Here is a 15,524-nt window from a genome sequence, read left to right on the forward strand (position 1 = left end):
TCAGACTGGGGGCGGCGGTCTCCACTGTTGTACCCCACACTCGGCTGTGTGGGACGTCTTTGTGTTGAGCGTTGGGCTCTCCCATCTGGCTGAGCTGGTTCTGCTGCCCTTGGAAGAAGAGGTGGTCATGGCTCACGGGTCTCCAGGGGAAGGGTGCACCCACTCCTCCAGATGAGGATGACCAGGTGGGCACCAGGCCTGCTGGAGCCTCCCCAGGCTGCGGGCCTGCCACCTGTGCTCTGCCCGACCCCGGTCCCTTCTGTAAAAGTGGCACTTGCGGGGCGCCTGGGTGGCTCGTTTGGTGAAGTGTGCCTTCCACTCATGATCTCAGGGCCTGGGATCGAGCCCCGCATCGGGCTCCCTGCTCAGTGGGGAGCCTGCTTCTCCCTCTGCCTCTGCTGCTCCCCCTGCTTGTGCAGTTGCTCTCTTGCCTTGCTCTCTCTCAAGTAAATAAAAACTTAAAAAAAGATGGCACTTGGGGAGCATCGACTTGCTAAGGTGGCTCAAGTCGGAGGCATCGCCCTCTGTGAGGTGTCCGAACACGGTGGGCTGCGCATGTGCACGGTGCAAGCCTGATGTTTCGACACGCGTGCGTACCTGCGAGACGGTCTCCCAGTCACGACGGCGAGCCCGTGCGCTGTCCCGGACCACAGGTTCGTGTGTGTCTCCTGGAAGTCTGTGTAGACGGAAAGGCAGGGGTGTCCCTTGTCTTCTGCCCGTCGGCTTCCACCGTGCACGGGTCTCTCCAGAGCCATCGCGCAGCGTCCTGGAGAGGTTTGTGCATCATCTTCCTTAGCGCTTGCTGGGATTCAGCGCTGTGGTCGTCGTCCGGCAGACACCTGCCCGCTCCCCTCCTGGGACTCCAGCTACACATACGTTGTGCCGCAGGACGTTTGCTCACGCTGCTGTCTGCGTGCGCTTCAGTGTGGGTGGTTTCTGCTGCTGTCCCCCCAGACCCGCCATCTCCTACAGCGTCTACAAGTCCCCCTCCTCCTCCGCACACTTGGGGGCTTTCACCTCTGGAAGCTGGGGGTGTGCGTCCGCATCTGTCGACGCGTGCACGGCTGCCTGGCTCGAGCTCTCGTCACGGCTCAGAGCACTGTTCGGGGGAGCAGTGATGCTGCTAGTAAACAGGTGGGCGTCCTGGGGCCCGAGCAGAGCTCCCTGTGGGGCAAATCGCCCCCCAGCGCCGGTGGGGACCAGCATCGCCCTTCCTGCGCCACTGCCGTTCCCTCCCGCGTCTCACGCGCCCTCCCGCGTGTGCTGACCGTCCTCGGGGCCTGCAGGCCTCTGCCCCCTGACGGGGCTCTGCTTCCGGTGCTCTGCCCCGTGACCTCCCGCTGCTTGGTCTCCTGCACGGTCCCTCGGGGCCACGTGGGGCCCCGTCCCTGAGGGTGCGCTGCACCGGTTTCCACCTATTGGGGGCGTTGTGCTTCGCTGCCTGGCGGAGGGTGGCCAGAAGCGGGCACCCCAAGGTGGGGTTGCAGAGGTTCCACCTGGATCCGGAGGCCACACTGGACGCACGGAGGCTGAGTGCGTGGCGGCGTCCCACCGGCGCGTTTGCAGGGCTGGGCAGGGAACTGGGTTTATCTCCTGCGCTATGAAAGGAATGCAGAAAAGCATGTCCTTTCTGTTTGGAACCCTTCTTATTTCTCCCCGTTAAGCCCGTCAGGAACGTGGCAGGGGCCACGATGCGTGTGCACCCTGCTCTGGCTTTGGCGTCGCTTAGAGAGAGGTCCCCCCGGGGCAGTTTGGCCACACGGGAAGCCGGCTGTGCGGCGGGTGTCCGGCTGTCGCAGGCGGAGCTGGGGCCTCCCCGGCTCAGCAGCCCCAGCGTGGCGGCAGTGCTCCCCGCACTCTGCCCGGAGGTCTTCCCGCCTGCGAGGCAGCGAGGGGCAGGCCCTGGACACGTTCATGGTTCTGTGCGAGAGCGAGAGGGAGTTGCGTCTGCGTGGATGGCTCCTCAGCCTGGTTTGCGAGGGAGGAGGGGAGCGTCTGCTGGAGCTGCGGGCCGATGGGTGACCGTGGGCGTGAGCCCTGGGCGTCTGTGTGTGCGGGTGTCAGGAGGGTGCTCGGGCGTGGCTGGGAGGTGCCCCCCGGCCCTCTGCACACCGGGCGGGTCGCTGCCTCCCCGGCATGGGCCCCACGGGCGGGGACGGTCAGCTCTGGCCTGGAGTTTCGGGCTGGGCGCTCAGAGCTGGCCCTGCACTCGGGCAGGAAGCCACGTGCTCCGTCTGCCTGCGGCCCATGACCTGTCGCTGCCCTCCCACCCTCTGCCTTTGGAGCTGGTCTGGCGCCGGCCGCTGCAGGTGTGGTGGAGAAGGCAGCTTTCATGCTCCTGTCCTGTTGTTTCAGGACCCCTGTGTCAGACCTGCTGGGCAGGAAGGAGATTTTCAGCCGTCCTCCCAGCCCCGCTCACACTCACGGCCTGAGGCAGCCAACCCAGACCCCGAGCACGGCCGGCAGGGAGCCAAGAGCAGAGCCCTCCCTGGAGACCTGGGCGTCAGGTGAGTGGGGTCAAAGGAAGATTCTGGGGAATGTCGATCTCCCCTGGCTCTGTCCCCCCTCAACCCTCCCACGATTCCTGACTCGCCTGTCCGCTGTGACGGCATCCAGGAGAGGGGGGCGGGGAAAGCAACAAGCAGCTCCAGGAAGCTTTGGGGGGGGGGGCGGGAATCTGGGGCAAAGCCTTGGCCTCCCTGGCCCGGGGTCTCTGGACGGTGCGGGTCACAGTGATGCCGAGGGGGCCCCTCAGAACCACATCCCGGGGTGCAGAGCACCCAGCTGACCTGGCCCACGTGCTCACGACGGTTATTTTTGTGCGTGTGGTTTAAATGTGTTGAGTGGCAGGTGGCTTCACGCTGCGGGATTCCTTCCCTCCTCCTTTCCTCCCTCTTTCCTTCCCTCTCTCTGTCTCTTTTTCTTCCTACCTTCCCTCCTTCTTTCCTCCCTCTTTCCTCCTCTGTCTCTTTTCCTTCCTTCTTTCCTTTTTTTTTTTTTAACATAGAAGAAACTTATTTTTAAAATAAAATGCTTTCCATTTGCCATTCCCCAAAGCCTGTCTGGACAGGACCCAGCTGGAGCTGTGGGGGCTGTTCGCACACGGCCCCCTCCCAACTCCGCCCTTCTCTGGGGGGACACGCCTGGGGGCTGCGCTCTGGGCTGCGTGCAGGGGTGGTCCATGCCTGGCTGGCACTGACCCTGCTCATTTCCCCCCACAGGCAGCCCCCCGGCCAGCTCCCCACGGAGCTCAGGCACCTTAGCTGTGAGGATGGAGTCAGGAGGGGGCTCCTCAACAGCCCAGGCCCCCATCGCTGCCCTGGGGGAGCCGAACTCTGGGCCTGGCTACTCCTCCCTGGAGCTCCCGAGGGCAGACCCAGGGAAGCTGCAAGCACTGCCACTCGGGCCTAGAGCCCACGGCAAGGACCCCGACCCCAGGAGCCCTGGCAGCCCAGCTGCTGCAGGGAACGGCCCCCCAGACACGGGCCCTTTGGGGGAGCTGAACGGTGCTGCTAAGCTCCCCAACCGGGACAGCGGGATCGACAGTCCCTCCTGCAGCATGGCTAGTGACCAGTTCCCCTGTGAGGAGGGCGGCGAGGCTGGCCGGGGCCCCGGAGTCCTGGGGCCGCACCTGGACGCAGCCCCGGAAGGCGAGGTCCCGCAGGAGGCAGCCGATAGCGACGTGGGCGAAGGCAGCAGTGAGGAGCCTGACCCCGAGAACTGCCCCCCGGGGGCCCCTGCGGACCCGGCCAAGGTAGGCCGCCCTCGCGTCTTGGGGTGGCAGGGGCTCTTCTGAGGGGTCGTGCGGTCAGAGAGGCCCGGCGATGGGTCGTCAGGGAGGGCGGCGGCCCCGGCACCTCAGGCGATGACCTCACTCCCAAGCCTAGGTTCTGCGTCCACACGGCACAGGGACCCCAGCCCTGGGGCCATGGGGGTAGGTCGCTCACGGAGCCACCACCACATCCTTTACCGGGGCTGGCTGCCCACCTTGCAGAGCCCCTGTGTCATGAACGGGGAACCGAGGGTCACCATGGGGCGTGGCGGGGGTGGGAACGGAGCCCGGGCTCGGGAGCCGAGCCCCGAGCAGACGCCCAGGAAGCAGCTGTGCCCATGGCATGGCGGGTCTGCTGTGAGAGTGCCCACGTGCATCCCGACAGCATCTTGGGCTCTGGGCTCTGCACTGGGATGTGTGCGGACGAGGAAATGAAGCCGAGGGCCCCTGGCTCAGAGACACCACCTGTGCGGGGAGAATGGCGTACGCGACCGGGTCCCACGAGCAGCACAGGAGACGCCAGATCTACTGGCCTGGTGGACACAGTACTGGCGACAGAAGACAGGCCTGGCAGGCGAAGGGCGGGCCGAGGGCAGCCTCGTGCCCGCACTGTTGTGAGCCAACTTCGGGGGTGGCGCATGTTTTAAGCTAGGTTTTGTTATTATTCGGGTATGGTAACACCAATAGATCAGGGGACAACTGCCATGAAAAGAGAGTTTGTTACTTACAGTTCCCAGGAGGAGGGGCAGGCCAGGCCCCGGGGCCACCCGCGAAGGACCAGAGTGGGTCAGGGAGCAGAGGGGGTGGAAATTGTGCGTGAGAGCCTGTCTTGTGGTTTCCGTGGGAAGGAACGGGTGAAGCAGGGTGAGCAGGTTTAGGATTGCCTGCACAGAAGCTGTCCCAGATGTGTGGCACCTGGTCCTGGGTGACCAGGGCAGGGGAGCCTGTGAGAGCCCACGGAGGGGCTGGGGTGGCTCTGCGGAGGCTGGTTCGCGTGAAAGGCACACCACGTGGGTCAACAAGGACACAAGACGTGCAGACGTCCTACCACATAGAAACCGAGTGATGTGGTTACTGCGGGCCACACCACCCGTGGCTCTCGAGGCGTGGCTCCCGGGGTGGGGGGAGCTCAGCTGGCTGCCCCGGTCTCCCAGGTGGTGGGGGCAAGTGCACACCCCAGGCCTGCTCCGCTCCTGCCCACACAGGCTCTGGGGGAAGGCCCAAGCCTCCGCGTCTGTAACGCAGAGATGCCGACACTTCTGGGTCTGTCTGCTCCGTGGGGCACTGGCCCGTCCTGGCCCTCGGGGTGAGGCGTGCACCGGGAGCCCCGGGGCCCTGTGCCTCCCTTCCCCCCCCCAGGGAAGTCAGCCTTTGTCATGCGGAGGAGGTCCCAGCTAGTGCCGTTTTTGTCACAGAGGGACGGTGAATCTTGTCAGATGCTGCTTCTGCATCGATCGGGTCATCAGGAGGGTTTCTCATCGTGTGTTGAGCCCCAGAATAAACCTCCCTTGGTCGTGGTGTCCGGTCCTCCTCTGTACTGTTGAGTCAGGTTTCTGGTGTCAGTGTGCGCAGGGCTGTCCGTCGGCAGCGTCCTTGTGGGCTCTCTGCCTGCTCTGGCATCAGGTGGCACTTCGAGGGGTTGGCTCCTCTTCAGTGTTTCGGGAGCATTTGAGGAAGATTGGTATTAATTTCCCAGGGAAGCCATCTGGTCCTGGGCTTTTCTTTGCTGGGAAGTTTTTTTATTGCTTATTCAATGCACTCATTGTTGGTCATTCACATTTCCTGTTTCTTCATGTTTTCAGTCTTGGTTTGTTTCTAGGAATTTATCCGTTGATCTGGGCTGTCCATTTTTTTGGAGCATAATTGTTCACATCAGTCTCTCGTGATCCTTTTCATTTCTGTGATGTCGGTTGTAATGTTTCCTCTTTTATTTCTGATATTACTTATTTGAGTCTCCTCTATTTCTTAGTTAATTCAGTTAAGGGTGTGTGAATTTTGTTGATCCTTCCAAAAAACAACTCTGTTCTGTTGATTTTTTCCATTGTTTTTCTATTCTCTGTTTCATTTATCTCTGATCTGATCTCTGTTATTTCCTTCCTTCTGACTGCTTTGGGTTTAGTGTGTGCTTTTTCTAATCTCTTGAAGTGTGAAGTTACGTCATTGATTTGAGATCTTTCTTCCTTTTTCACACACACATTTACGGCTACGAACGTTCCTCTGAGCGGCCTTTGCTGCGTCCCATAAGTTTTGGTGTTTGTGTTTTCATTTTCATTTGTTTCAAGCTATTTTTCTAATTTCCTTTGTGACTTCTTCCACCCTTCTTCTTGAAGACTGCGTTGTTTAATTTCTACCTATCGGTGGGTTTCCCAGTTTTTCTTGTGCTATTAATTTCTAGTTTCATTCTATTGTGATTGGAAAAGATACTTTATATGGTTTCAACCTGAGGTTTGTTAATGCTTGTTTGGGGGCCTGATATGTAGACCGTCCTGGAGACTGTTCCATGTGCACTTGAGAAGAATGTGCCTTCCCCTGTTGTTGGGTGGAGGGGTCCGGGTCTGTGTGTCTGTTCACACACTCTGTCTGTCCTGGCCGGTACCATGCTGCTGCTTCAAAGTTTGCTTCCTGTATTTAGGACTTATGAGGTTTGGTGCATAAATACTTGCTTGAACTTTTTAAAAGTTTTTTTATTAATTTAAGTCCTCTCTATACCCAACATGGGGCTCGAACTCACGACCCCGAGATCAAGAGTCCCACACTCTCCGGACAGAGCCTGTGAGGCGCCCCTGGTACCTAAGTATTTGTAATTGTTCTGTCTTCTCCGAGAGTTGTTCCTTTTATCATCATATGATGTAATTCGCCGTATCTGGTAACGGTTTCTTACAGTCTGTCTTGTCTGATGCCAGTGTACCCGCTCCTGCTCTCGTTCGGTCTCTGTTTGCACGCTGGATCTTTCCCATCCTTCCACTTCCAGCTTGTGTGTGTCCTTAAATCTAAAGTGAGTGTCTTGTGCACAGCATGTAGTTGGATGCTGTTTTTTAAATCCATTCAGCCAATCTGTGTGTTTTGATTAGGGAGTTTAATCCATTTACATTTAGAGTAATTACTGATAGGGAGGGACAGTTGTCATTTTTTTTTTTTTTGAAGTTTTCATTTTAATTCCAGTTAGTTAACATACAGTGTTATTTTAGTTTTGGGTGTACAATATAGTAATTCGACAATTCCATACATCACCCTAACAATAACAAGCAAACTTTAAAAAAAGTTTTTAAGGCAAGATGAAAGAGGTTAAGGCTAAATACATCTATAATGACCCAAAAAATGTGGTAAAGTCCCCTATTAAAAGAACAGTACTCTCATATTGGGTTAAAAATTAAAATCCAATGATGTGTTTCTTGTAAGAGATATACCTAAAGCAAAAGGACATATACATCTTTTTATTTTATCTTTTATCAAGCATAGAGAAATTAAAAGTAAGAAATGATATTGTATTAATTTTAGGGAAGGGATGGTTGCGATTTCGATGATTGTTTTCTGCATATCTTATGGCTTTTTTGTCCCTTAGAACCTGCCTTATTTTTCATTGAATTTTTGTAATGGTATGTTTTGATTCTCTTCTCGTTTCCTTTTGTGTATATTCGGTAGATATTCCTTGTGGTTACTATTGAAATTACATAAAACACCTTAAACTTAGAGCCTTCTATCGCATGCGCAGCTGGCCTCTGTTTCCAGGGCTTTCAAAACTCTGGCGCGGGTCACGTCCCCAGTCGGGCAGACAGGAGCCAGCAGTCCCTCGGTGGCCCCCAGACCAGCCGGGGGACTGGATGCGCGGCTCACCACCTCATTTCCGTCCTGAACGGGGACCTCCAGCGTAGGGACTACGTCCCCCATGGGCCATGCTATGGTGCCTGGGGGAAGGACACAAAAGGGCATGCCGGTTGCTGCCGGGTTTCCCGTTTGCTGGAATCCCCTACCGTGACTCGGGGCGTAGCTTCTCAGCTCTTCTCTGGAGTTCTCACGGAGGGATTGTGGTCTGTACGTTGTTGGTGCCATGTCCCTGGGGGAAGGGGGGCCTGTAGCTTTCTAGTCTGCCATCTTGCTGACGGCAGGCCACAGAATACTTTGATGTGGCTGCTGTGTGGTCAAGGTCTCAGGAGGGCAGAGTTGTCTCTGGGATGCAGAAGCTGTTTGGGGGGGTTGGCAGGAGCTGTTGTGCCTTCCCCAGAAACCTCCCCGAAAAGTCTATCTGTGAGGACTGAGCTCCCTGCCCCAGTGCTAGTGGCCTCCTCCGGCCCCCAGGCCCCCTGGTGGCCCCCGGTGTCAGACCCCGCCTCCCCAGGGCACCGTGTTTCTTCTCTCTGCAGTGCTCCGAGCCCCAGAAGCTGCTCCACATTGCCCAGGAGCTCCTACACACCGAGGAGACCTACGTGCGGCGGCTGCACCTGCTCGACCAGGTAGCCCCTGGGGTGGGATCCCGCCTTTGTGCCAGTCAGAGGCAAAGTCCCAGGCTCAGCGCTGGCCAGGCCTTCCAGCCGGAGTATGAGGGACTTCACACTAAAACTCAGGTGGCTGTGAGTCTCCTCCAGAAACTCCTCCTTTTTGCTGTCTGAGCCTGGGGCTCTGGGGTGAAGGTCCTGTCCCATCACCTGGGCGGGGGGGCAGGGGGGATTCTTCCTGGCAGTTGCATTATCTGAGCATGTAAATGGCCTCTGGAAATCTTAATGTCCCCGTAGCAGCCCGGGGTTTAGGAGCACAGGAAGTAAACCTCCGGCAGACGCCCAGAGTTCTGCCAGGTGTTCTGTTTGTAGCTCAGAGAGCGGAGAAGGGGAATCGGGACCCTCCAGTTCCCCTGAGAGGTGGGCGCAGGCAGGACGGCCTGTCCCCGTCAGCAGAGGACTGTGTCTGCCTCACCCGCAGTCCCTAGCCACGAGGGAGCTTGCTTTAAAACCGTAGGTTTGAGCCCGTTTGGTGAAGCGGAGGTTCGTTAAGAAAACAGGAGGCCAGGGGCGCCTGAGTGGCTCAGTCGTTAAGCGTCTGCCTTCGGCTCAGGTCGTGATCCCAGGGTCCTGGGATCGAGCCCCGCATCGGGCTCCCTGCTCTGCGGGAAGCCTGCTTCTCCCTCTCCCACTCCCCCTGCTTGTGTTCCCTCTCTCGCTGTGTCTCTCTCTGTCAAATAAGTAGATAAAATCTTTAAAAAAAAAAAAAAGAAAGAGAACAGGAGGCCTTGGCGACCTCTCCCGAGGCCCCCCCCGGCGAGGGCAGCTATAGCAGCCCCTCCCTCAGCGCCCGCTCCGGGGCCTCTGCACCCCAGGTTTTCTGCACCCAGCTGACGGAAGCAGGCATCCCTTCGGAGGTCACCACAGGCATCTTCTCCAACATCTCCTCCATCTATCGCTTCCATGGGCACTTCCTTCTCCCCGAGCTGCAGACGCGGATCACGCAGGAGTGGTGAGTGCGGCTCCTGGTTCCCGGCGACTCCGTCCCGCAGCTGTGTGGGATTCTCGTGGCCAGCGGCCTCTCAGTCGGAGTCCGTGTGCCTGAGAGACAGGCCCTGGCTCCTTCCCTGCAGGGTCCTGGCCATCCCTGACCCGCAGTGTCCCCATGCCTTAGCTTCTTCATGTGCACATCATAGCGACTTTAATACCCGCTCAGGCTCTGTGGGATCCGTGAACACCAAACAGCAAGTAAACAGAGCTAGCAGCTGTATTTTTCCCTCCCCATATATACTCCACATTTGCTTTAAAAACTTCCCAGGGCACCTTGGATCCTCCGGCTGCCCCCAGGGGCTGTCCTTCTGTCCCTCTGCCGCTTCTCCTCGTTCTTAGGGGAGGGCCCGCTCAACTGTGCGTCAGGATAATAAAACATCGCAGGCGTGGCCCTCCACCCGCCATTGTTCACGATACGTGCTTCCCCCACTGTCCCCAGTGCTTTTTCCCTCTCTTCTCCGGCCTGACTTTGAGCCGGAGCGTGGGTCTCTGGGGCATTGGGAGCGTCAGGAGCTCAGCCCCTTGGGTCCCCAAGAGCCCATTCTCCAGCTGCAGCCAGGCAAGTGAGGGCACTGAGGCCAGGAGCCTTGACTAGCGGGCGTCCCTTCTCTTGCCCAGCCCAGTGAGGGTCCCTGTCGCTTTGTGGGTCTTCGTGAGGAGCAGACTCCCCCTGCAGAGCAGGTTATACTGTGTCCCCAGGGCCACTGATAACAGCCCAGGGTCCGATTGACCTTCTGTCCACACTTGCTAAAAATGGGTTTTCTTCTCAAGGCCCTAGAGAGACTCCTCGTGCACAGACCGCAGGGAAGGAGCCCAGGAAGAAGGCTGGCCCACGTGCCTTTGCAGGCAGCCTGCCTTCCGGGGACGTCCGCCAGAGCGCGTTCTCCCGATGCCGCCGCGATGGCTTTGTGCACACGCTCGCTTGCTTTCTGATGATGTCTTTAGGGTCACTTCCCCTTAGAACTGTGGTTCCAAGGTCAAAAAACTATTGGTATATTTTATGCTTCTTGAAATTTATTCTCAAATCCCTGTCTGCGCTGATTTTACACCTGCTGCTTTCCCGTGACGTTGCCAGCGTCGCTTGTCCCGTTGTTCCTGAAATTGGCTCCTCTGAGGGGTAACATGGGGCCTCACGGATTCTCTCTGATGCGCAGCCTGTCATTTGAGTGGTCGCATCACCACTGGCACCCCTGGCCTGGAGCCGCGGTCCTGTGCCCGCACGAGGGCCCATGTGATCCTCTCGTTTACCTCCGTGTAACACGCGGTTCCCCCCCCCCCCCCACGATACAGGGGAGGAAAGTAAGGCTCAGAGAGGGTGACCGGTTTGCCCACCATCACACAGCGCTGGGAATTGGGCCGCTGCCCCATGGATTCCGGGGGACGTCCCCGTCCCACCCTGGCCCAAGTTGTTTCTCTGATGACCTCTCTCCCCCACAAAGGGACACGAACCCCCGGCTCGGGGACATCCTGCAGAAGCTGGCCCCGTTCCTCAAGATGTACGGCGAGTACGTCAAGAACTTTGACCGGGCCGCGGAGCTGGTGAGCACCTGGACCCAGCGCTCGCCGGTGTTTAAGGACATTGTCCATGGCATCCAGGTAGGTGGCCCGGCTGGCTGCACGCACGCACTGCGGTCCTGCTCGAGCGTGGGGACATTCGGTGAAGCCACGGCACGCGTCCAGCTCTGCTGAGTCACTCGGGACACAAATCCTTATTGTCATTTCACGGGAGGGTGTGTGATCTGTGTCCTCACTGTTGGGCGGACTCTGCGACTCCCGCCTCCCTCCGAGGTGCCTCCCTGGCCACGCAGGCCTGTGGGGACCTGCGCGTCCCCCTTCTTTCTCTCTTCCCGCAAATAGCCCCTTATCGTCTCTTCAGTGTCGCTTTTTCTTATCAATTTGCCAGGTTTTTATATGTTAAGAACATCTTTTGTTATCTGTCCTGTATCTTACAAGTTATTTTCCCCGTTGATTTTTTATTTTTTAATTTTATTTTTGATGTTTCCCAAACAAAATTTTTGGTTTTTAAATAACCACATTCACCAGTTTTTTTTTTTTTTTAAGTGAGGTCTTTTTTTTTAAATTTTTTTAAAAATTTTTGTCAGAGAGAGAGCACATGTGGGGTGGGGGGGGTGCGCAGAGGCAGAGGGAGAGGGAGAAGCAGGCTTCCCACCGAGCAGGGAGCCCGACATGGGACTCGATCCCAGGAATGACCTGAGCTGAAGGCAGACTCTTAACTCGGTGAGCCACCCAGGCGCCCACATTCACCAGTTTTTAAATAAAATAACGCTTTTAAAAATCTTCAAAGTAATGCTTATAAATGCATTTTCTATCCCACGGTTAGATAATGTTTTCTTCTACTGATATGGCTTCATTTAAAAAAGATTAGACTTGCTATTCCAGAATAGTTTCCAGGTGGACTGTGGTGTGAGGTAAGAGTCCGGTTTTCTTTCTGTGACTAGTCAGCCTCTTGTTGCAACATCCCGTGTACCCTAAGCGCTGCGCTCGGACATCGCACGGAGCGTCTGTGCACACCCCATACATACACGTGTGTGCACGCGTGCATTCACACATACACGCATTCCTCGGTAGCTTTCTGCATTTCCCCCAGATCCTGTGGCCATCGGGTCACCCCTGGCTTCCTAGTGTGGAGTCCTAGATGCCCCCTGCGTCCCTCAGCACCCCATCCCTGCCCAGAGAGGACAGTTGCGATGCCGAGTCCTTCCTCCCCCCAGCACCCTCACCCCTGGTCTGGGCCTGCCCCAGCTGTGCGCACGGATCGCCCCCTCCAGCTTCCCAGGCTGTGCCCGTGGCCCACCCACAGCCCCGAGTGACCAGCAGGAACCGGGCTCGCACTGCCCGCGTCCACCACTGGCCCGAGCGCCGGGAGGCTGGAGGTGTAGGCAGGTGCAGGTGTGGGGGTTGCGCCCCTGCTAGAGCATGAGGTGTGCCGTGGTTTCCTCTCCCAGGAAGCATGTGCCCCCCATGGTGTGCCCCCACGGTCTTAGGGAGTGCAGGGAGATACTTTGGAATTCCGTGAATATCCCGTTCCTGGTAATTCTCCCCCGGGAAGGATTGTTTCCGTGATAGCTGCAGACTGGCCTTCTCTGGCCCTGCCGTGTCCTTCGAGCTGGAGGCTGTCCCGTTGTGGGCCCTGAGTGGCACGGGTGGCAGGCGGGGAGAAGCAGGGGACAGTGTACCCCCCAGCAGGCACGGGGGACGGCAGGAAGGTCTCAACCAAGGAGCACGTGCGGGGCACCTGCAGGAAGAGGAGGCAGGCAGCGAGGGCAGGGTCCCCAGCGGGACAGCACGGAGCTGGTGCAGTGGCCGAGGGCCTGGGGAGCCTGTGAGCGGTGCTGAGCGCCCACCCCTGCCTGCACTCAGGGTCACACTTACATCGGAGTGCGCAGCCCCTCTCAGAGCGGCTTCTAGGCCACGGGTCCCCCTGTTGGGAGAGCTCCTGGCGTCCAGGGAGGGAAGAGGCCCAGCCTCCGGCACCTGAGCAAGTGAGCGAGCGAGTGCACGTGCGGTGTGCGGGCTACCCGTGAGGGAAGTCGTTGCGCAAGGACTAGTTTTCTCCTGCGAGGACCTGTATAAAAGCCAGCACGGGGGGTCTGGGTCCTTGCTCCGTTGTTCAGTCTCTCCAAGCCTCGGTTTACCCTGCTGTAATGTGGTCTGTAGTCAGCAGGGTGCAGGTGCCGTGAGGCCAGAAACGGGGTGGGGGGTCCACACGTGCGTCTGCAGGTGCCACGGGCTGCCTGTCTCCCCGCAGAAGCAGGAGGTGTGCGGGAACCTGACGCTGCAGCACCACATGCTGGAGCCCGTGCAGAGGGTCCCACGCTACGAGTTGCTGCTCAAGGACTATCTGAAGAGGCTCCCAGGAGATGCCCCCGACCGGAAGGATGCGGAAAGTGAGCCCAGCTGCCGCCAGGCCATGGGGCTGCTGGGCAGTGGGAGCTGGGGCCCCTGCTGGAAACCCACAGAGAGAGGAGAGAGAGGGGCAGGGACAGAGTGGGGCAGATCGCCAAGTGCCCCCCAGGCACATCTCGGGAAGTAACTGCGAGGGGAAAACCGCCTCACCCCCATTGCCGTGTGAGGGGAGGACCCTGGTTCTGGGGAGGGGGCTGGATGCTGGCAGAGCTCAGGCCCCAGGAAGGGCCTTATGGGGCTGGGGGGGCAGCATGGGGCGTAGGGTGCCAGCCCCAGCAGACCCCCTCACCAAACAGACTGTGTCTGCAGGGCCCCACCTCTGCCTGGGCCAGGCCTGTGAGCAGCCCCGGACACTCTCAGGGAAGGGTGGGAGCAGGGCAGCCCCTGGCGAGGCCAGCAGGCACCCTGCAGCCTGACTCCACGTCTTCCTCCTGCAGGGTCCTTGGAGCTCATCTCCACCGCTGCCAACCACTCCAATGCCGCCATTCGGAAAATGGTGAGTGTGGGACTCCTGGAGGACGCCTGAGGGCCCCACTGCAGGCACCCCAGCCGTGGACGGGGGCTCCGCCGCGAGCCAGACAGGCCTGCCTGTTACTAGCTCTGTGGCTCCCTCTTAGCCAGCTCCAGCTGCTGGAACAAGATCCCACAGACGGGCTCACGCCACAGTGTGTATCTCACAGCTGGGTACCAGCAGCTTCCGTCCCTGGCGTGTGGGTGGGGCCTCCTCCTGCGTCTGCATGGCAGGCAGAGCGTGCTCCCTGGTGTCCATCAGTGCTGCGACCCCATTGGGGGGTCCCCACCCCCAAGACCGTGACCTCGTCTAAACTTCCCCTCCCGAGGGCCCCACCTCCAGACACAGCGCAGAGGTGGAGGGGACGGCATCCCCTGTTGATGTAACACCTCCGAAGCCTGGGGTCTGCGGATGCGGGAGCTCTCCGGGAGCCCACGCCCTGTGGTGACGCAGGTGGCCCTGTCCCTTGTGTGGCCTGCACAGTGCCTTGGAGAATTTCTAAGTCCTCTCCCAGGATTACAGATCAGGGCGGGTCACAGGAGAATCCAAACTCCTGGCTTTACTGGGAAACCCTGTAAGCCCCGCCCCACAGCCTGTGCCCTCAGCCCTTCTCTAGGCCGCCACAGTCCCCACCCAGCCCCGGTGTCTCCCAATCCTGAGACCTATTTTCACACGGGCACTGCTGTTTTTTGAGAGGAAGAAAAGTGAAGTATTTGTGTGACCCCACGTCTCTCAAACGTGAGAAATGAGAGGCAGCCGCTCACTTTGGCACGACCGTTGCCACGTGTGGTCCAGTCCTGTGTCTTCCTTAGCTGCCTGTCCCCAGGTTTGCTCTGGGGCCCCTGGGACAGACCAGCCTGAGATCAGGCCCACGGTGGGGTGTCCACTGCAACCCAGACAGGTCATGGTTCACTCTGGGTCCTTTCTGTCAAATTTCCCTTCCCACCTCCCCACGACTGAATCTGATGGAGGCCATAGAACTGCTTCTTGGAACCCTGTGGTCATGAGCCCCCGGGGAGCCTGTGGACGTTTGGGGGAGCCCCCATGGGTTTCCATCTCTGAGGGGTGCGGACAAGGCCTGAGGCCTCCCCCCAGGGTGGACTCCTTCCCACCTGCAGCACACCTGCTCGTCGCCCGTCCTGGTTCCCTGATTCCGGGCCACGCTTGCAGGGCGGGGTTCCCCTCACCCCGGGGTCCCCCTGCGGCCGCCGCGGGCCTGAGGCTTGTCTCTCTCACAGGAGAAAATGCACAAGCTCCTGGAGGTGTACGAGCGACTGGGTGGGGAGGAGGACATCGTCAACCCCGCCAACGAGCTGATCAAGGAGGGCCCCATCCAGAAGCTGTCGGCCAAGAACGGCACGGCGCAGGACCGCCACCTCTTCCTGGTCAGGCCCCGCCCCCGGCTCCCACCCCCCCCACTACCTAGCCACGCCACGCCCTCCCCGCCACGCCCCCACCCTCCCGGCCACGCCCTTCACCACAGAGCCACGCCCCCACCCCCGCCACGCCCTTCACCACGGAGCCACGCTCCCGCCACGCCCTTGGCTACAGAGCCACGCCCCGCCCTCCCCGCCCTTCACGGAGCCACGCCCCCGCCCTCCCCACCACGCCCTTCACTACAGAGCGACGCCCCCACCACGCCTTTCACCACAGAGCCACACTCCTGCCACGCCACGCCCTTGGCTACAGAGCCACTCCCCGCCACGCCCTTCACCACCGAGCCCCGCCCCCGCCCCCCCCCCCCCCCCCCCCTACAGAGCGACGCCCTTCACCACGGAGCCACGCTCCTGCCACGCCACGCCCTTGGCTACAGAGCCACTCCCCGCCACGC

The 15,524-nt window shown here is 59.3% G+C and overlaps 1 protein-coding gene across 1 annotated transcript in view; it reads left to right on the forward strand.

The window, feature by feature from the left end:
• FGD3 (FYVE, RhoGEF and PH domain containing 3) overlaps window positions 1-15,524 on the forward strand; it is a 36,420-nt gene that overhangs the window by 6,069 nt on the left and 14,827 nt on the right. Inside the window, exons 3-10 of the mRNA XM_032397822.1 lie at window positions 2,356-2,507; window positions 3,222-3,754; window positions 8,134-8,223; window positions 9,081-9,217; window positions 10,695-10,851; window positions 13,025-13,163; window positions 13,620-13,678; window positions 14,932-15,078. Coding sequence (XP_032253713.1) covers window positions 3,272-3,754; window positions 8,134-8,223; window positions 9,081-9,217; window positions 10,695-10,851; window positions 13,025-13,163; window positions 13,620-13,678; window positions 14,932-15,078 — 1,212 coding nt within the window. The 5' untranslated portion in view covers window positions 2,356-2,507; window positions 3,222-3,271. The remainder of the gene's footprint in view (window positions 1-2,355; window positions 2,508-3,221; window positions 3,755-8,133; window positions 8,224-9,080; window positions 9,218-10,694; window positions 10,852-13,024; window positions 13,164-13,619; window positions 13,679-14,931; window positions 15,079-15,524) is intronic.

Source organism: Phoca vitulina, unplaced genomic scaffold (assembly GCF_004348235.1).
Source record: "Phoca vitulina isolate PV1807 unplaced genomic scaffold, GSC_HSeal_1.0 scaffold104, whole genome shotgun sequence".
Classification (NCBI taxonomy): domain Eukaryota; kingdom Metazoa; phylum Chordata; class Mammalia; order Carnivora; family Phocidae; genus Phoca; species Phoca vitulina.